Source organism: Mus musculus, chromosome 14 (genome assembly GCF_000001635.26).
Source record: "Mus musculus strain C57BL/6J chromosome 14, GRCm38.p6 C57BL/6J".
Taxonomy (NCBI): Eukaryota; Metazoa; Chordata; class Mammalia; order Rodentia; family Muridae; genus Mus; species Mus musculus.
Window position 1 is genome coordinate 70417370 of NC_000080.6, and position 21237 is coordinate 70438606.

Here is a 21237-nt window from a genome sequence, read left to right on the forward strand (position 1 = left end):
GAGGCCTGCTCTTTTCCTGGGAAAGGCAGAGAGGGCAGTGCATCTGGGGGAGAGGAAAAGTCGTGGTTGGGATGTATTGTATCAGAGAAGAATATATTTTTAAAAATTGTATAAATGCTTAAAAAGCATCACAATAAAAAAAACCAAACAAAAGCCAGTAAGGGTTTCCTTCTTATTTTAAAAAGAAGTTCCCCTGTCTACTTTCATGGAAAATTTTTAAACTTTAAAATTTTTTATTATGTGTTCTGTCCATATATATCTATGTACCATGTATGTATCTGGTGCCCATAGAAGCCAGAAGAGTATGAGATCCCTTGACTAGAGCTACAGATAGTTGTGAGCCACCTGACATATGCTGAGAATTGAACCCTGGTCCTCTGGAAGAGCAGCCAGTGCTTGTAACTTTGGAGCACAGCTCTAGGCCCCAACTGTCATGTCCTTGTGTATGGCCCACTGAGTTTCATGGGATTGTTTGCATGATGTTATTTACTGGAATATGGGCAACTTTTCAATGACTACACCAGTGAAGAAAATTATACCACTTTTTCCAATGACCATCAACTACCAGTGTCTCATAGGGCCTCTTATCAGCCCTTCCTCCTCCATGATAAAGTGTTACCAGGCCAACTTTGTGTTGTTATGCAAGATGACCACCCTGCAATGAATTCATGAACACAATGGCCATGCCATGTTTAGAAGTTCTTTAAGCAACACACTTCTCTATCCATGGGCTCTTACATTCTCTCCATCCCCTCTTCCATGTTGTTACTTGATGCATGGTAGGAGTGATAAAATTATCTTGTTAGAACTGAGCATTTCACTATCATTTAATTCTTAACACTCTGACCAGTTATCGGAGTATATCAAATATACATATACACACACACATCTATACATGCATACATACATACAAACACACGTATATGAGACAAGATCTCACTCTAGCCAGGAATTTACTATGTAGCCAGACTGGCCTTGAATGAGTAATAATTCTGCTTTGGCTTCTGTACTGGTTAGTTTTATGTCACCTTGACACAAGTTAGATTCATCACAGAGGAAGGAGCCTCAGTTAAGGAAATGCTTCCATGAGATCCAGCGGTAAGGCATTTTCTCAATTAGTGATCAATGGGGGAGAGCCTAGCCCACAGTGGATGGGGCCCATCCCTGGACTGGTGGTCCTGGGTTCTATAAGAAAGCAGGCTGAGCAAGCCATGGAAGTGAGCCAGTAAGCAGCACCCCTGTGTGACCTCTGCATCAGTCCTGCCTCCATGTTCCTGCTAAGTTTGAGTTCCTGTCCTGACCTCCTTCAATAATGAACAACAATATGGATGTGTAAATCATCCTTTTCTCTCCAACATGCTTTTGGTCATGGTGTTTCATCTCAGCAATAGGAATACTAACACAGCCTCAAGTTCTTGGATTACAGGATGTGTCAATATCTCATTTTTGCAGTTGTAAAAATGACTCTGTCATTTGCTAAATGGGTGAGCCTACAGGACATTATCCTATGTGAAATAAGCCAGTGGTCAAGAACATGTTCTTAGGTGGTACAAGGCTTTAAAACCAGCACTCATAAGGCAGAGGCAAACAGATCTCTGAGTTCAAGGCCAGTCTGGTCTATAGCCAGGACTACCCTGACTTGAAAAAACAAAACAAACAAACAAACAACAAAGAACATGTACTGTTCTTGTAGAGGACTTGAGCTCTGTTCCCAGAACCTATGTCTACAGCTGCCTCTAACTCCAGTTCCAAGTGGATCTGACATCTCTGACCTCTTTGTATACCTCTGTGCACATACCCACACAGAGACACATAAATACACATAATTTAAAATCTTTGTTAAAGCTCTCACTTACAGGTGGAATACAAAAACAAGCATACAGAGTAGGGTAATGCTGGTAAGAGATGAGGAATGGGGGCTGCCTGTCAAGACAGCAGTGCTCTGTTGGGAGAGTGAGCCTCAGTGAGTATACCACAGCACATCAGAGCATATGACTGTAAGTTAGGATGTGTTGCTAAAGGGACTCTTACATGTTCTCACAAGTAGGTGATGTGTTAGATATGTCAGTTAATGTCACAGTGTGTACACAAAGGAAAACATGTTCTCTTCCAAGGTTATAATAACTGTAAGAAAAATGCAGGTTTCTTTTCTTTTCTTTTTTTTTCTTTTTTTTTTTTTTTCGAGACAAGGTTTCTCTTTGTAGCCCTGGCTGTCCTGGAACTCACTTTGTAGACCAGGCTGGCCTCGAACTCAGAAATCCACCTGCCTCTGCCTCCTGAGTGCTGGGATTAAAGGCATGCACCACCACGCCAGGCAAGATGCAGGTTTCTATCGTTGCATTTCAAAACATTTGTTTTTCATGCTTCTAGCCAATAACCTCTAGTCCAGGCTTTCCTATGATCTTACAAAAGCAAACAAACAAAAACCAAAAACCAAAAAAAACCCATAAACTCCTATGAACCTTAACACTTCAAAAGTAGGAAAAATCCTAAAATGTTGGTATAAAATTAAAGTTCTTTCCTTTGATTTCAAGCTGAGTTTAATTTGTAAGGTTTATTGTTTTTACTTTTAATCATTTGTATGTGTATGTGTCTATGTTCAGGTGTGATGTTAGGTCCACCTGGAGCTGAACTTACAGGTGGCTGTGAGCTATCCCAGAAGGGTGCTGGGAACCAGGCTCAGGTCCTCTGCAAGAGCAGCATATGCTTTTAAGCACTGAGCCATGACTCTATCCCCACACCATTGAGTTTAATCCTGGACTGTTGCTGGAGAGACACTAATGTCCATTATGATAATATATGTACAGGAAGGCCCAGGATTCTGAGTTATGGATCTTATACAAGTGGTAGTTTATTTAATAAAAGGAATAAAAAAATTACAAGGATGAGCCAAGCAGTGATGGAAGGGTGCTGGGTGCTGCTTGGTAGTGGCACTTGCCCAGCATGTGTGCAACCCTGGGCTCAGGCATCGGCACAGCCACAACAACAGAAAGGCCATGGGGAGAGCCATGCAAGCCATAGGCCCTGAGATTACAGCCCATTACCTCCACATTAAACCCGTTTCTAGCTTCATACCACAAGCCTGAATCTATCAAATCCAAACCTGAATTAGGAAAGAGCCAAAGCACACATGAATACTGTGGACTTCCCCCCAGAACCGGAGTCCAGCCTACAGGAGAACAGTCAGGAGTAGCTCACAGTAGTACTGAGTTATCTAGACCATCCCTATCCTCTGGCAAGTGCACAAGGGAACAAAACAGCTGTACACACCTGAAAGTCACATGGTACTGATAAACTGCTTCGTTATGACACTGGATTTTGATGAGGTTCAGTCCCAAAGACTGAGGAGTTCCTTTTGATCCTTGCTTGACCAAAAGCTCTCTGGGGGAAAAAAAAGGAAAGAAAAAGAGAAAGAAAAAGTGGGGGGGAGAACAAGCCAGGCATGATAATATACAACTTAGTTCTACCTACTCTAGATGCTAAGGTAGAAGATCCCTTGAGCCCAGGAGTTCAAGGCCACCTGGGACTACATAAAAACAAAACAAAACATATCATATATCCCAAAAACCAGCTAAGCAGCTCCATCAACTGGAAAATTTTTGTTACAGATACACAAGATATCTAGGAGTCAAGATATACCAACACAGCCACATCTAATCACACAGCAAAGTCATCCGGGCTGCCCTACAGTGGCACTATAATAAACAAGGCCAGCTACTTAAGAACAAAGGATTTGTCCATAGAGTGAGATGAGGTGTCATTGATACTCCTTCTAGGTGACTTCCTTATCTTCAACATGACAGAGATCTGTCACTCTCACATGGAAGGAAGTGACAAGGTGCGAGTCTGCTTACTGGGGACACCCAACTGTTTATAGTCACTGTTAAGCCTACTGCACTTCTTCAGGAATCTCTTCATCTATCTCCCCTCTATCAAAAGGCAAAACACTCCGGCCCCTAACACCCCAGAACAATATGGACTCAGAACAATATCCACATTTCTATCCAGCAGCCCAAGAGCAGGCTGCAGGGAACCCCTTCCTTGCCATCCCTCCTTCAGACCAGGTGATCTTAACTCACTTTTCCTTTCGTTCCATAGTCAGGACCGGAGGGGGATCGGCAGAGTGCAGTGAAGTTGGAGACAGAGCTGGAGGCTGTGGCAGCCGTGGGGGATCCCGAGCTGTGAGGCCAAAGGCACTGGGAGGTTTGTCCATTCCTCTGCCTATACTACTGGCTGCTCGTCCCAGTGGTAACAGAGAGACCTCAGAACTACCTCTTCCCAGCATTCTGAAATGAGAAAGAGGGAAATCCAAGCTTTTCTAGTCTGTACCACATCTAGACTATCCCCTCAAGTGCATCATTCCTTTTATTTTTAAAAATTAAATGTGAAATTTATTAATGAATATGATTAGGTGGGGTGCAGGACAACGCAGAGAAGCCCCCAGGAGTGCAGGGCCCACCTCTTGTTCAGGGGATCATTACTGGAGTATATGTGACCCCACAGCTAGCCATGATGGGCCCTTTCTCAGCTACCATGTCTTCAAATTCATCTGCATCAAACTTAGTGAAGCATGGGTCTTCTTTGAGGTATGGATCTGCTGGCACCAGAAATCTTGAACTTGGCTCTACACAGGACCTCAATGAAATGTTCCTCATTCTGCAGTTTGATGAAGATGAACATGATGACCTGGCCAGTGTGAACCCTGGCTATAGCCCTGGGGCTTCCCAAGGGAACCACACATACCTATCTGGAGCCTAGACTGGAGATAGCACTAAGCTCAGAGACATGAAAGCTTCTGCAATATCGTTTCCAAGGTCTCCTAGGACAACCATGTTGGCAACAGGGTACATGCACTTCCAAGGAGGCTCCTGTGTGCAGCTATGTCCCACCATTCTTTTCTTGAAGGGGATGCCCAAAGGAGCCCAAGCTCAGCCTTAGGATTCTCTTAAAATAATGACCCATTCACTAGCCCTCTCAATATGTCCTCTCAGAGCTGCCTTCCTAGTCAGAACTGAGGGGAATGTGACTCCTATCTACTATCAGGGGACCTCGTAACGAGGTCAGTGGAGCTCTGAGGTGTACAGTGGGAACTACTCTCCCTTCCCAATGACAGCCTGGATGAGCAGCACCCTGTAACCATTCCCGGTAACCACCGCCGTGGATGCCTGTCTAAGGAACACTCATTGGGAAAACACCTGTCTCAGAGCCTCTCTTTGCATCTGACACTTGAGGTTACAGGACAAAGTGACTTTACCCACCTACTCCAACCAACAGAAGCCTCTGCCAGTTTGCTGTCCCCAGCTGCCAGCACCGAAGGATCAGGCAAAGAGGAACGGGGTTCTTCTCTGTCCTTGCGGACCATGTTAGCAGACAAGCCTCGACCTAGAACTCCTCTGCCTGCAAGAGTCAAACCTCAGCAGTTACTGTGAGCTGACCATATTGCACAGTTAGGTTTCTGAAGACCATTGGACACAGGAACCAAGCAACCACACATTCCTCCATATTTCCAGTTGAAGTCTACATACCTAAAGGAGGCACTTCTCGTTTTGAAGGAGGCCGGAATGCTGTGTCAAGACCCATGCCACGGAACATGGACACCAAACCTACAGAATCCTAGGGAAAGGTAATTAATTACTAAGGTTATCCTAGGAAACGGATTAGAATCTAGAGATAATGGCTTTGTAAATGAAAACTCACCTTCTCCAAATCCTACCCATGTTATAAGAATAAGAGCTATCAGCTGGTGAGACCATTCTGCACTGATGGGAGAAACTGCTAAGGCCTGTTGCCAAACCTGAGAACCCGAGTTTGATCCCCGGGACCCACAGAGTGGAAGGAAAGAACCATTTCTACAAGTTGTCTCCTGATCTCCACATACACGCTGTAGCATGTGTACACACACACACACACACACACACACGTATATACAAAACAAATGCAAAGGTAGTATTTTTCAAAATGGATAAAATATTTCATAATTTTTTTTCAATACATAATACCACATCTTATTATTCTTTAAAGTAAATGTAGTTGAGCTAAAATTTACATGGATGGAGAGATGGCTCTGCAGTTACGTGTACTGGCTGCTCTTTCAGAAGATCCAGGTTCAATTCCCAGTGCCCACACGGCAGCAGGGGATCCAATGCCCTCTTCTGCCCGCTCTGACCCCAATCATGTGTGTGGTGCACAGAATTACACACAGACAAAGCACTCACACACATAAGATAATAAATACACTCTCGTTCTTTCCCGCTTCTCTGTGTGCTTGCCTTTTCTCTTCACTCTCCTTCTCCTCCTCCCTTTCCCCATGGCAACGTCCTTGGCCTATGTCCTTGGGGCCAGTGAACTTGCCCACCCAAGAACAGCTTCCCAATAAACTTGATATTAATATAGTCTGAAAAAAAAACATTAAAAAGGTCTATAAATTTGGCTAGGCTTGGCGGCATACAACCATGGCACTCAGGAGGCAGAGGCAGGTGGATTTCTGTGTGTTTCAAGCCAGTCTGGACTGCACAGTGAGTTCATAGGACAGCCAAGGCTATATAGAGAAAGCCTGTCTCAACAACAACAAATAATAATAAACAAAAAAATTTATCAATTGATACATAGCATAATACCAAAAAATAGTTGTGTTTTTCCAGGTTTTAATTTTTATTTAAAATAAGGTCTCACTATGCAGCTCTGGCTTACCTGGAACTTACTATGTAGACCAGGCTGGCCTCAGACTCACAGAAATCCACTTGCCTCTGCCTCATTAGTGCTGGAATTAAAGGTGTGCTCCATCTTACCCAGTAAATTATATTTACTTTTTAAAAAAAGATTTATTTATGTATTACATGTAAGTACACTGTAGCTGTCTTAAGACACTCCAGAAAAGGGTATCAGATCTCATTATGGATGGTTGTGAGCCACTGTACTGGCTAGTTTTGTGTCAACTTGACACAGCTGGAGTTATCACAGAGAAAGGAGCTTCAGTTGAGGAAATGCCTCCATGAGATCCAACTATAAGGCATTTTCTCAATTAGTGATCAAGGGGGAAAGGCCCCTTGTGGGTGGGACCATCTCTGGGCTGGTAGTCTTGGGTTCTATAAGAGAGCAGGCTGAGCAAGCCAGGGGAGGCAAGCCAGTAAAGAACATCCCTCCATGGCCTCTGCATCAGGCTCCTGCTTTCTGACCTGCTTGAGTTCCAGTCCTGACTTCCTTGGTGATGAACAGCAGTATGGAAGTGTAAGCTGAATAAACCCTTTCCTCCCCAACTTGCTTCTTGGTCATGATGTTTGTGCAGGAATAGAAACCCTGACTAAGACAGCCACCATGTGGTTGTTGGGATTTGAACTCAGGACCTTTGGAAGAGCAGTCAGTACTCTTAACTGCTGAGCCATCTCTCCAGCCCCAAGTTATATTTTCCAAAAGATTTATTTTTATCTTATATGTATGACTTTGTTTGCCTGCATATGTGTGTGTGTGTGTGTGTGTGTGTGTGTGTACGTGTGGAGGGGGGTGTAGTGTGTGCTGGTTGGTCCCTATAAAGATCAGAAGAAGGCATCAGATCCCCTGGCACTGAAGGTGTAGACTGCTATAAAACTAACATGTGCTTTTAATTGATAAGCCATCTATCAGTTTCCAGTTTTTGTTTGTTTTGTTGGTTGATTTTATTATTAATTTTAAATTTAATTTTAAAAACTATTTTAAAAACTATTTTCTATCTTTGTTTGTGCATTCGTGTGACTGGGAGCATATGTGTCACGGAATGCTTGGAGGACAACCTTGAGACACCTTCAAGACTAGTTTCTGGTTGCTTGTTAGCTGGTGCATACACCAGGTTAGCTCGCCTGCGAGCATCTGTGGATTCACCCACCTCCACTTCCTAGATCCCAACAGGAATGATGGGATTACAGACATGGGTTGCAGATGCGGACCACTGCGCCCAGCTTTTACACGGCTGCTGGACATTCAAGCTCAGGTCCTTATGTTCACACAGCAAGCACTTTCCCAGCTGAGCCTTCTCCCCAGCACTTTTCAAAGTTTACTCAGCTACCCATATAGCCAAGGTAAAAGGGAACGGGAACACTGGCTAACAGATTTTACAGGAAAAAAAAAAAAAGATCATTTAAGGATATAAGAAGTTTAGGGTTTTGTCTTTTTACTTTTTTTTTTTTAACAGGCTGGTCTCAAACTTGCTATAGTCAAAGGTGAATAGTGAACTTGATTCTCCTGTCTCTACTTCCATAGCTCTAGGATTTCATATCTGTGCATCCACATCTGGTTTAACTGGTGCTGCGAATCAAATCCCAGGTTCTGTGCATGTCAGGGAGGTGCTCCACCAACTGAGTTACATCCTTGGTCCCATCTTGTGGGGTTTTTTGTTGTTTTTTTTGTTTGTTTTTTATTCTTAAACACGATCCCATGAGCCCTATCGCTGTACTGCTGTGGTAGTCCTGAAAGCTGGCTGTTGTGCCAGTTAGAACTGCTAGGCAAATAAAAGCTACATACAGACAAAAAGCATTTCATCTGACTAAACATACAACAGTGCTCTCTGTTGTTGTCAGTACTACAGAGCCAACCCGAGAAGAAGCTGAACACTCAGAAGCAGCGACTTGTGCTTGTATTTAAACCCTTCAACTATACATGCAAGGATGGCAAACTCGACAACTTCTGCTTGTGTTTAAACCCTTCAACTATACATGCAAGGATGGCAAACTCGACAACTTCTGCTTGTGTTTAAACCCTTCAACTATACATGCAAGGATGGCAAACTTGACAACTTCTGCTTGTGTTTAAACCCTTCAACTATACATGCAAGGATGGCAAACTCGACAACTTCTGCTTGTGTTTAAACCCTTCAACTATACATGCAAGGATGGCAAACTCGACAACTTCTGCTTGTGTTTAAACACTTTAACTATGCATTCAAGGATGGCAAACTGAAGAAATGATGGGGTGGAGGACTGAAGCTCGAAGCCAACCTTAAAACCGCCCCAAGTCCATCTAGTGTTTACTTTGAGGCACTTTCTCTAGGTCTTGAGTTGCGCGACCACAAAATGCAATTACTTGTCAACACAAACCAAAGATTAAAAATAACAGCCCTTGATTATACAGCTAGCCTTCTAGCTCCTAAGCCCTCTGAGTGGCCTTACCTTTTGTACTGGCTGGAGTGGTGGGCTGGAGTCTTCTGGTTTTCTAAACACAAGGCCTCTGCCTGCAGGTCCTGCCCTACCCCAAGCTGGTTCCAAAGGTCTAGGAGCTTGAGGCCAACAGCCTGGCATCCGCACACACTGAGATGGGTGGACTGGGGTGGGCCCCCTGAACAACGGCCTGACAGGATCCATTGAGAGGCTGTAGAAACGACTGTTGGTTCTGTTCCAATTCCTTATCTGCCAGAATTTTCAAAGGATTAAAAATTCACCATCTACTGTAAATAGAATCTTTTCTGATGGGAGTTGAGAGATGCATTAATCTTTGGCTATAACACTTCATCAGGAGTCAGTTTAAAACTACGTCCATTAAGCAGAATAACAGTCATAAAGTCTACCCTAGGGCCTAGGACCTGTCTTGTCACATGTTCCTGGCCTGTCTAGTCACAGCTTCTTTCATCTTGTGCAATGGGACTTACACACAATCAAAAAGTGACTACTGATTACTGCTCACACCACACCACCTCCCAGCATGGACAGGGTAGGTGGGCATGAAGTCCCACCCTCTGCCAAGGAGCTATTGGCAACTGATAGCAGAAGAAGGGGAGTCATTTCTCTTTACCAACTGACCATGCTCCAGGGAAAGGCCATGTGTCCAGGAGTGTATGGGAAGCACATACTTGTTGATAGGTGTTACTGGGTGGCAACACCACACAATAATCTCTGAATTCAAGGAAAGCCTGGTCTACAGAGAGAATTCTTTTTTTTTAAGATATATTTATTTATTATATGTAAATACACTGTAGCTGTCTTCAGACACCCCAGAAGAGGGTGTCAGATCTCATTACAGATGGTTGTGAGCCACCATGTGGTTGCTGGGATTTGAATTTCAGACATTCGAAAGAGCAGTCAGTGCTCTTAGGTGCTGATCCATCTCTCCAGTTTTTTTCTTTAGAAGCAGGCCAGAATCTCGCTATGGAGCCCTACCTGGCCCTGAATGCTTGACAATCCTCCTGCCTCAGGCTCCCAAGTTCTGGGAAAACAGGCATGTACCACCATACCTGTCTTATTTTTGAGAAAGCATCTTGCTGCATAGCACAGGCAGGCCTTGAACTTGCCATCTTCCTGTGTGCTGGAATTACAGAAATAAGCTCCTGTGTGCCATGAAGGCTCCAATTTGAGCTAAGAACCTCCCACTAGCCAAAGCACCTTTAGCTGCTCTACCTAAATGACCTCTCAGGGAACTGTCCATCAACTAACCACCTAGTGTCAAAAGGAACAATTTTTTACATATAGGGATGACTTCTGTTGTAGTTAATACCTCCATACCACAAAATTATTCTGTCAACAAATACGTTTGGGTTTTAGTTTTTCTTCTATATCAGTTTTTTTTCTCTGTCATCTATAACTGCATTCAACTTATTGGATTTAGTTGCTTTTCTGAATCTTTTCCAGTTTTTTATTGGGGGGGGGGTGGAGTTTTTGTTTTATTTTAAAACACCAACAGGCCTGAGGTCTCCAGGGTTCAAAGTTGTTGATTTGAGTCTATACTACTTGCTGGCTTTCATGGGGTCCATTGAATTCCTTCCCTCCTCTGCTAACTTAGGGAGGAGTTGCTGAGCCTACCTCAAGTCTAAGAACCATCAAGGCCTCTTCAAAATCGTTTAATAACTCATGGCCTTCAAGTCTCAACTCTGTAAAAGAGTTCTTTTATTGCCCTGACCCTGTTCCTGGTTCCTCAAGAATCTTTTTTTCTTTCTTCCTTTTTCCCTCTTATCCTGGGGAGCAGATCCAAGGCCTTATGTATGTTAAGCATGCATTAGACCTCTGAGCTACACTCCAATCCCAGGAATCTCTTCTGAGCTTTTGAAAACCCGCCAGCATTATTAGCTAGAGAAATCCAGCCTCGCATAGAAAGACGACAGATACTCAACCCCTCAATTGCTAAAAGTCCTCCTCAATCTTTTTTTTTTTTTTTTTTACCAGCTTCCCAAATACCAAAAAAATTATGCTTCCGAAATCTCTTGATGTCGATTCCGCACGCAGAGCAATCGAGTTGCCCCGTGTGTGCCACTCACAACATAAGCCTTTTTTTCCCCCTCAGTTTTTGCCACACCACCCTAGCCTTACCCAAGAATCTGGAAGTCAGTTGCCTAACTGGCACATAGGAAGGGATGTGACAGCACAGATCTCTGGAATCCTTTTTACCCTCCTATTATCCCGTTCACAGACTGGACGCCTCCTCCAGAAGGTCTTTCCTTCAAGCGGGTTTTCTCCTGGGTTAGATCTCACCCACCGAGCAGTGAAGGGTCCCAGGCCAGGCCTAGCTTCTCCAGGTCTCCACGTGTGCCCTCTGGGCAGAGGCACTAGGCCTCAGGCCTAACCTGAGACCAAGTCCGTCAAAGCAAATCCCACCCAAGGTCGGCGACAGCAAAGTACCTTTCCACCACGTGGACTGTGCCGGAGCCTTGCCTAGATTTCTTTTTAGGTCTGGTGCCACTGAGCCCCGATGCGAGCGCTCCCTCTCTCGCTCTCTCCTGGAGCCACCTCCTTTCCCTCCTATTCCAGCCCCTGCGTTCCTCCCACACACTCGGCCTGGAATAACGAATTCCAGTCCACCCTGACCCCGCCCAGGCCACCTCGTGCCCGTGGGGGAGGGGCGTGGGGCAGATGCCAACCCAAAAGGGTGGGCGGGCCCTGGCTGAGAGCGCCCCGCTCGACACCAGGAGCCCGAACTTTTTAAAAAACAGCCCGGCAAGCCTGCACCACAGCTCCTTTCACCCTCCTAGCCGTCCACATCTGAGTCTCGCCCTCTCACCTGGCCTAGGGTCGTCAGGGTCCTGAAGCCCCCTGTCTAGGCAGAACACAGCCTCATCTGCCTCTTGGAATGAGCCTCGTGCCCGAGGTCCTGATTTCCGGATCCCTAGCCCAAGGGCTCAGCTCATTGGCCAAACAACCTACCACTCAAAAGAGTCCCTCACCTCATTGGCTCACCCTTTCACGCAGTCTAGCTATGTGGAGGTTGCTCTCAAACAGGTGGCACGCCTTTAATCCCGGGAGGCAGAGGCAGGCAGATTTCTGAGTTAGAGACCAGCCTGGTCTACAAAGTGAGTTCCAGGGCAGCCAGGGCTACACAGAGAAACCCTGTCTCGAAACTGCCCCCACCCCGCCCAAAACAAAACAAAACAAAAAAACCCCACCAACAACAAAAAAAGAAGTTATGTGAGTCATTTTAAAGTGAGTTTCGAGGCGTAGGGGTTGCCCTGGATCCCTTTCAATGGGCTGCTCCTGTAAACAGTTTAGCTAATATGTTCATGCTGATAGTGAGCTGCTCTGCCCTCCCAGGTTAAAGGCCCTAAGGTGCAATTGGTAAATAACATCATGACCAAGAAGGAAGTTGGGGAGGAAAGGATTTATTTAGCTTACACTTTCCACATTGCTTTTCATCACCAAAGGAAGTCAGGACAGAACTCAAGCAGGTCAGGAAGCAGGAGCTGATGCAGAGACCATGGAGAGATATTACTTACTGGTTTACTTTCTTATAGCTGGTTACTCAGCTTGCTTTCTTATAGAACCCAGGACTACCATTCCAGGGATGGCACCACCCAAGATGGGCTGGGCCCTCCCTGCTTGATCACTAATTGAGAAAATTCCTTACAGCTGGATCTCATGGAGGCATTTCCTCAAGGGAGGCACCTTTCTCTGAGATAACTCTAGCTTGTGTCAAGTTGACACACAAAACCAGCCAGTACAATTGACTCCCGGTCAACTTGACACACAAACACATCACTTTAAGCCTCAACCCTTACTTTATTCATCGCCAAGATCTAAATAACCTTAAAAGTCCCACAATCTTTACAAGTTCTTACATGTTAAATTTCAGTCCCTTTAAAATATCTAATCTCTTTTGAGATTCCAAGTTTATAATTCAAAGTCTCTTAACTGTGGGCTCCACTAAAATACTTTCTTACTTCAAGAGGGAAAAATATCAGAGCACAGTCACAATCAAAAGCAAAATCAAACTCTGACCATCCAAGGTCTGGGGTTGACTCGTGATCTTCTAGGCTCCTCCAAGGACTTGGGTCACTTCTCCACCCCTGCCCTTTGTAGCACACACGTTGTCTTCTAGGCTCCAGCTGTCTGTACTCCACTGTTGCTGCTGTTCTTGGTGACCATCCCATGGTACTGGCATCACCAAAACAATGCTGTCTTCTGCTACAACTGGACTGCACTTTCACAAATAACCTCTTATAGACTCTTTTCATGGTGCCAAGCCTCAACTTCTCTACATGAACCCTTCAGACCGGGGCCTTCAACTGCCACTGAGGCTGCACCTTCACCAATGGCCTCTCCTGGCCTCTCACAGTGCCAAGCATCTTCATGTTTCAAAACCAATACCACCTGGGTGACTCTTACACTTTACCAAGTCTGGTTTCCAACTCAAGGTACAACCATGGGTGTCTCTAGAACACAGCTTCTCTGTGCTCCCAGGAAACACTTCTCAGAAGATTCACCATAGTGATGCTGGTATCTTCTTAACCACTACTAATTTCTTAGCTCCAACTAACTAGCATCAATCATCCCAGTAATTCAAAAGTTTCACTTTATTAGTTCTGATATCTTGCTAATCACAGCTAATTCTTCAGCCCCAGCTAACCAAAACCACACAGTCAAAACAGCAACAGCCCTGATAAGTCTTTAATCTTCCCTCTGCACTGTTCTGAATATTGTCTTCCAAACTCCTACAGGACATCCCACAGATCTCTTAACATCCGGATGGTTCTTCTACCCCAAAGTTCCAAAGTCCTTCTACAGTCCTCTCAAAACCATGGTCAGGCTGTCACAGGAATACCCCACTCCCAGTACCAGTTTGTCTTACTTAGGGTTTATATTCCCGCACAAAACATCATGACCAAGAAGCAAGTTAGGGAGGAAAGGATTTATTTAGCTTATACTTCCACATTGCTGTTCATCACCAAAGGAAATCAGGACAAGAACTCACACAGGGCATAAACTAGGAGGCAGGAGCTGATGCAGAGGCCAAGAAGGGGTGCTGCTTACTAGCTTGCTTCTCCTGGCTTGCTCAGCTTACTTTCTTATAGAACCCAGGAGTACCAGCCCAGGGATAGCACCACCCAAATGATCACCAATTGAGAAAATACAGCTGTATCTCATGGAGGCATTTCCTCAAGGGAGGCTCCTTTCTCTGTGATAACTCTAGTTTGTGTCAGTGTGTATATGGGCCTCATTTCATATTAAAACTGTATCACTGAACTTTGACACCCTCTTGAGGCTACTAGCTCATTACTATGGGCACTTTCTCAGGTTCTGTTTTTGATAACAGCATGCATCTGTTTTAGAGAGTGGAGTCATGGTGACTGTATCACCCCTTATTGGTCCCTGTTTCCCAATACTGCCCTAATGGTAGTCAAATGCTCTTCGTGAATTTTCAAAGGGATAGTGAACCAAATCAAAGGTACAGTTAGAAACTGTTTGGAGTTGAATTCTGGAGAGGCCATTTCCTTGATCCACAAAATCAGATATCTGTGTAGAGTGAGCAATGTTCGCTGGCAACTCTGAAAGACTGGAGAGATTATTATAATCAGAACTTGCCTTTGTTTGGCTGGAAATGTTTACAAAGTTGAAAAATGTGGTAAGATTATTTTCAGAAACTACAGTGAGTGGTCAAAGTCACCTCACTGGACTGGGACAGCAAGAACAGAGCCTGAAAAAGTGCCCACAAAAGTGAGTTAGCAGCCTCAAGGCTGTTAAAGGCTGGGTGATATTATGGTCTTAATATGAAATGAACCCTTAAAAGGTTCATTTGTTTCAAGGTTGTCAGCTGATAGTCCTTTGGAATTGGATCATAAAGGCTCTGATTTCATTAGCAACAGTAACATATGTTGATGAGTTCTTAACCCAATAGCCCTACTAGGAAGCGCCTGAGGCTCAGGAAGTAGAACCTAGTGGGAGGAAGTTGGCCATTGAGGGTGTGTTGGAAGTGGAAAGAAGTCTCAGCAATTACAGTTAAGAACTTGTTGCTCTTGCAGGGGACTCAAGTTGGATTCCCACATGGTGTGTCACAACTGTCTGTAATGTCAGTTTCAGGAAGTCAGTAATCCTCTTCTGGACTCCCAAGTATTAGGCATATATATGGTGCACTTAAATGCATGCAGGCAAAATGCTCATACACCAAAAGTAAATATGAAGAAGAAGAAGAGGAGGAGGAGGAGGAGGAGGAGGAGGAGGAGGAGGAGAGGAAGAAGAAAGAGGAAGAAGAGGAAGAAGAGGAAGAGGAAGAAGAGGAAGAAGAGGAAGAAGAGGAAGAAGAAGAAGAAGAAGAAGAAGAAGAAGAAGAAGAAGAAGAAGAAGAAGAAGAAGAAGAAGAAGAAGAAGAAGAAGAAGAAGAAGAAGAAGAAAGAATCCACCTAGTTCCTTCCTGTCTCTGCTTCATAAGTGGGCACCTCTGTTCTACTTCATCTTTCACACTATGCATCCAGAGACAATGGAGCCAGCTGTCCTGGACTGTGATCTTTAAGTTCCTTTCGATTGTTTCTACTGAATATGTTTTGTTTTGTTGTTGTTTTGTTTGTTTGTTGAGACAGTTAGCCCTGACTGTCCTGGAACTTATTCTATAGACCAGGTTGGCCTGGAACTCAAAGGTCCACCTGCCTCAGCCTCTTAAATGCTGGGATTAAAGAAGTGTGTCACCACCACCTGGCTTCTTCAGCAATGAAAGCTAACACAGAAAAACTCAAGAACCTTATGTTCTGCTGTGTCTCCCTTACCAAGACACACTTTATGTATTTGTGTGACACATAGATCTCGTGTATCCCAGACTGGCCTTGAGTTTGAGGCTAACCTTGAACTTCTGAACCTTCTACTTCCACCTCCAGAGTGCTAGGGTTATAAGCATGTACTATCACACTGTTTACGAAGTGCTGGGTCAAACCTGGGCTTTGTGAATGCAAGGTAAGTGCTACCAGGTGAGTTATGTGCACAGCCCAACTCCCCCCAACCCCCAATTTTGTGTGTATGTGTGGTGGTAGTGATCATTTAAGATAAAGTTGCATTGTATCCAAAACTAGCCTGGAACTCACTATGTATCCAGGCTGACCTTCAATTTACAGCAACTCTCCTGCCTCAGTCTCCTGAGTGCTCGGATTACAGGTTGTGTGCTACCCTGCCTGGTTGACAGGTTTTTTTAGAGGTGGCAGTTGGGTCTGTGCAGTAGCAACTTGCACATATGAAACATTGGTCCTGGGTCTGGAAGGATGGCTCAGCAGTTAAGGTCACTGACTGCTCTTCCAGATGTCATGAGTTCAATTCCCAGCAACCACATGGTGGTTTACAACCATCTGTAATGGGACCTGACACCCTCTTCTGGTGTGTCTGAAGACAGAGATGATGTACTCACATATATGAAATAAAGAAATCTTAAAAAAGAAAAAAGAAACATGGATCCTTCACTTGATGCTCAATCTATGGTGATGGGTGTGCTACCATGTCTAGGACACAATGAACCCAAGTAGCAAAGGTGACAACCTGGTTGGTACAGCTTCAGCCCATGCTCAGATGCTAGTTGGTTTCACTAGAGAAAGAACCCTTACTATGGTCAATCTACGATCAACCCAGATGGGCCTCTCAGCTTTGTTTCCATGATTCATGTGTCCAAAAAGGGAAATCTTTAACCTGCCAGTCTGTAGTTTTCCAAATGGCAGATCAAGTGGGTAGGCTAGTATCAACAGTGCGAGACAGTGCTATGAGAACGACTTTGAGTTCTGTCCACTGAGTGGAGAAAACACATCCATTTTCCAATCCACACCTCTAGTGTGGATGCTACCACAGCAGCCCTCGGGAGCAGAGCTGGTTTCAGCTTAGCAAACGTCAGTGAACCAGGGTCTGGCATACACGGGAACCTCTGTGAACTGGGAGTTTCATGAGACAGTGGCTTTGTTTGGGGCTGTGGAGCAGAGGATAAATTTTACCAAAGGGACAACTGCCATCCCTCCTCCCAGTCCCCACACCTACAGAGCTGAATGCCAGGCCAGTGTACTGCAATACTGTGATATGATAGGTTGGTTGGGCCCTTCACATATTACTAGATGTTGAATCAGTTAGGCCACCCCAGAAGAAGAATATCTGTCATGAAGCCTTGGCAGGTACAAGTTGGGACACCTTGTCAAGTGCTCTTTTAATAATTATTATTTTTTTGTATTTGTGTGTGCATATGTCATGGCACATGTGTGGAGGTTTGAGACAGAACCACAGAATTGGTTCTCTCTCTTTCTACCATGTAGAGAAGTCCCAGGAATTAAATTTAGGCTTGAGACTAGGCAACAGGTCCTTTACCCACTGAAGCACAGCACTGCCCTGACCCTAAGTGTTAAATTTTAATGAGAACCTAGAAGCAATCTTAAAGAGTTGTTTCCAAAAGTATTATGTCAGCTGGGTGTGGTGGTACATGCCTCTAATGCCAGCACTTTGAGGCAAAGTGAGGATGATCAGGAGTTCAAGGCCAGTTTCTTCTACATAACAAGTTCAAAGCAAGTCTGAGCTACATGAAATTCTGTTTCAAAAGACAAAGAAGAAAAAAAAAAAGAAGTACTTCTTATTCTCATCAGAGGGGCAGCAAATCCCAACACCATCATAGAGCCACCACCCTATGGAGGCTACCTGCCTTTAACCGTGCTATAGGCAGCAAAGGGCCAACCAAAGACTTAGTTCAGGAACCTATTATGGTTATGAGGGCCCAAGGATGCAAATACATGTCTATACAAAACAATTCCCACCTGCCACAATCACTTTGCAATCTATGAGCTCATGAGGCACATTAAAGTAAAACACAATACCATTGTACACCTACAAGGCAAAGTCACAAGGGCTGAACCTACAAGGCAAAGTCACAAGGGCTCAAAGCCCAACCCACAAGGTTGGCCTGATCCTTTCTTCTTCCCAGAAGAGGGAGGGACATTTCCGTTGGACCAATTTTCTCACATTTGTTTAGTATTGTAGGTGTTGACCAAAACACATACGATTTGCACATTTCTTTATTCTTTCAACCACAACTTACTGCATCCATCATGTTCAAGGAACTATTTTATGTGCTAAAATATAGTTCATGCCTAAGACTCACCTGTACTCTGTGGTCATAGACTATCAGTGGGATCTCAGATAAGAAATGAAAGGATGACAAATGCTGTGGAGAGAAGGGAAACAGTGAAGAGGAGCAAAAAGCACCAGAGGGGTGAGTTTTAGATTTACCTGGACCTGACTCTGTAGCACAGGCTAGCCTCAAACTCATACCCGCTGGCTATAGTATCCTAAGTGCTGGCAACAAGCGGAGCACATTGCACCCGAGTTAGCTAATTTATGTAGAGTGGCCAGGGAATCTCAGAGAACTGAAGGATTTCAGAAGTAAGACCTAGAAACATCTGGATAAAGTTGAGTCTAGACCTGAGGGAAAGGACATGGGGTGGGGGAAGGGTGCAGCTTGCCCACTGTGACAGGGCAGCAAGGTCTGTGTGGCTGGGAAAAGTTGCAGAAATCACAGAAGGGTCCTATGCTTTATAGAGCATAAACAACACATATTGGCTTAATAAAAGCTTGCTGATCACACATGTCTCTTACTGGACTTATCTGATACTCAATAAAGTCTTTACAATCACTCTAATTTAAAAGCAAAAGGGGAAGGGAAAGGGACTAGAGAGATGGCTCAGATTAAGAGCACATATTCTTGCAGCAGACCTGGTTTGGGTTCCCAGTATCCATGTGGTAGCTCCCAACCATCCATAACTGAAGTTCCAGAAAATCTGATGCCCTTTTTTGACCTCCAGACACTAGGCATGCACTTAGTACACACACATACATACAGGAAAATTACTCAGAACACTCAAATCTTTTTATAAAAAAATAAAAGCAAACTAGGAAACTGGTTCAGTGGGTAAAAGTCCTTGGCTGCACTTGATAACTTGAACCCCACATTCAAAGCAGCAGCAGAAACAAGAGATCCTGTATCAACAGGGCATAAAGTTGAGAGCTGACTCCTAAAAATTGTCTTCTGACCTCCACATCTACGTACCCCCAACTCATGCAAAGTAACCATTTTAATAAATTAAAAAAAAAACCACTGTGCAAATAGAGATATGGTGATAACATTCTTCTGTTTAAAAACAATTTAAAAAAAATAAACTGAGGGAAGACAAGTGACTTTTTTTCCTCTCCAAGGTTACTTGTGGAATTGAAGCCAATCCCAAGGCTGACTGAAGCCTACAGAGCCACTTTACACAAAGAAATGAACAAGTCTTTAGTTCTTTCTGTTTCTAACACAAAATACATACACACAGATGCAGGTAGTAATACATTTGCATTCATTTGCACCCTTGTATCAACTGCTTCCCTATCCCCCCCCCCCCCCCCCGTTATTTGCACATATTTGTTGGTAGAAATGGATGCTTCCCTTGAGAGGCTCAGCCAGGAAAGCAGACTGGTCTCACTTTCCCAGCCTCCTACTGACGAGCTCTCTAACTTGTGCATCTGGGACCCAGAGACAGGTGGTGAGAACACACACAGTGGGAAGCTTTGCTGTACAGCACTTCAGACGGGGAAGGGAGAAGGTGATACACCATCTTCTTGGAAGACTCAAAGAACCCAAGGGTTGCCGGGCGGTGGTGGCGCACGCCTTTGATCCCAGCACTTGGGAGGCAGAGGCAGGCGGATTACTGAGTTCCAGGCCAGCCTGGTCTACAGAGTGAGTTCCAGGACAGCCAGGGCTACACAGAGAAACCCTGTCTCGAAAAACCGAAAAACCAAAAAAAGAAAGAAAGAAAAAAAAAAAAAAAACCCAAGGGTTTCTGTCCATGGTTGGTGCATGCCTATAATTAAAGCACTCAGGGGGCCAAGGCAGGGTTGAAACTTTGAGGCCATAATGAGCTACGTAGAGATATTGTCTCACTTAAATACAACAACAAAAACAAAAAACAAAAACAGCAAAAAACACTTAAAAATTCCAAAGAACTATGGATTGCAAAATACCAAACATCTTCAGATACAAGACCATTAGGTTACTTCAGACACAAGACCATTAGGTTACTCCAAAAAGAAAGGGGGGGAAAAAAAAAAAAAAGAAAAGCAGGAGGTTCTCGATCAGAAGAGAGAAGATTCCACTGACACCCAAGAGCAGTCATCAGCTATTTAAAAGCACAAAGGGCAGGAGCCCAGAGCTCACCAAAGCTGCCTGAGACCAGGCAGGGTTTGCATGGTCTACAGGGCACACACTCCCAGAGCCTCTGCCTCTCCTGTTCTTGAACTAGATGAATACCACCACCTGACAGAGCGAGTGTGAGCTTTTGGTTCCAAGACAATGGAGTTACTATTCCATCTCTTCCCGATACCTGGTTAGGTAGCCCGAGAGGCTCTGCAGGAAAGGCCCCCGTGGTGCTCAATAAACCACAGGCCAGAGGAGAAAGGGAAGAGAGGCTACAAGAAGTACCTGACTGTTCCAGAGCCAGCTGGCAGTCAGTACTGAGTCTGGGCTTCATCCCTGTAGATGCTAATGCCGGGAGTGTCTTTGCTCCAACATAAAAATGTCTCAGCCCTGCTGACAAGCAAGCAGATGTTCTCCCAGGCACCACAATGACCCCAGCGAAGGAAGCAGGGCAGGCAGCATAGGCATGGCAGTGGGAAGCAGGCATGACAGGCCGACCTGGTGACGCCCTAGCGTCCTAAGGCAGAAGAGAACAGCTCAAACACCAAGCCTCACCTCACCAAGTGTCAACCCCAATCTCACCAAGGCGGCTTTGCTCTTTTAAGAACCATTGGATGAGGTGTAGCGGGAATTCTGGCCAGATGTTTCTCTTGACCAATACCTTTATGGGAGTTAGTCTACTAGACACTTGCTGCAGGAGAGGGTGCAAAGAGTAAGCAGCCCTCCTACCACATCACCTAAAGGCCCCTGCAGGGCGCCTTAAGGCTCCTCCAGCTTCTTCTAACAGAAACTCCAACAGGAAGCAGGCGGCTAAGACAGCATGGGATAGAAGCTACACAAGAGCTGACATGAACATTCATTCATTCCATCAGCCCAGGGTGGGAATAGGGTGCAGAG

At 44.7% G+C, this 21237-nt stretch overlaps 1 protein-coding gene, 1 non-coding gene and 1 pseudogene across 4 annotated transcripts in view; all 3 read right to left on the reverse strand.

Annotated features, from left to right (window-relative positions):
• The window catches only part of Piwil2 (piwi-like RNA-mediated gene silencing 2), a 64422-nt gene extending 44893 nt beyond the window's left edge, over positions 1-19529 (reverse strand). The window contains exons 1-6 of one of the 3 annotated variants that reach the window (NM_001364321.1): positions 18271-19529; positions 9138-9374; positions 5526-5613; positions 5259-5397; positions 4080-4286; positions 3271-3381 (exon numbers count right to left, since the gene is read on the reverse strand). In NM_001364321.1, the coding sequence (NP_001351250.1) occupies positions 3271-3381; positions 4080-4286; positions 5259-5397; positions 5526-5613; positions 9138-9374; positions 18271-18438 (950 nt within the window). In that variant the 5' untranslated portion in view covers positions 18439-19529. Of the gene's footprint in view, positions 1-3270; positions 3382-4079; positions 4287-5258; positions 5398-5525; positions 5614-9137; positions 9375-11573; positions 11740-11952; positions 12160-18270 lie in introns of those variants that run through there. The other 2 variants (XM_006519329.3, NM_021308.2) reach the window with 2 other exon arrangements.
• On the reverse strand, positions 4802-4959 carry Gm22725 (annotated as a pseudogene).
• On the reverse strand, positions 11046-11228 carry Gm24890. Its single transcript, XR_003951271.1, has one exon. It is a non-coding gene; the product is annotated as a U11 spliceosomal RNA (small nuclear RNA).
• Positions 19530-21237: the final 1708 nt, after the last annotated feature.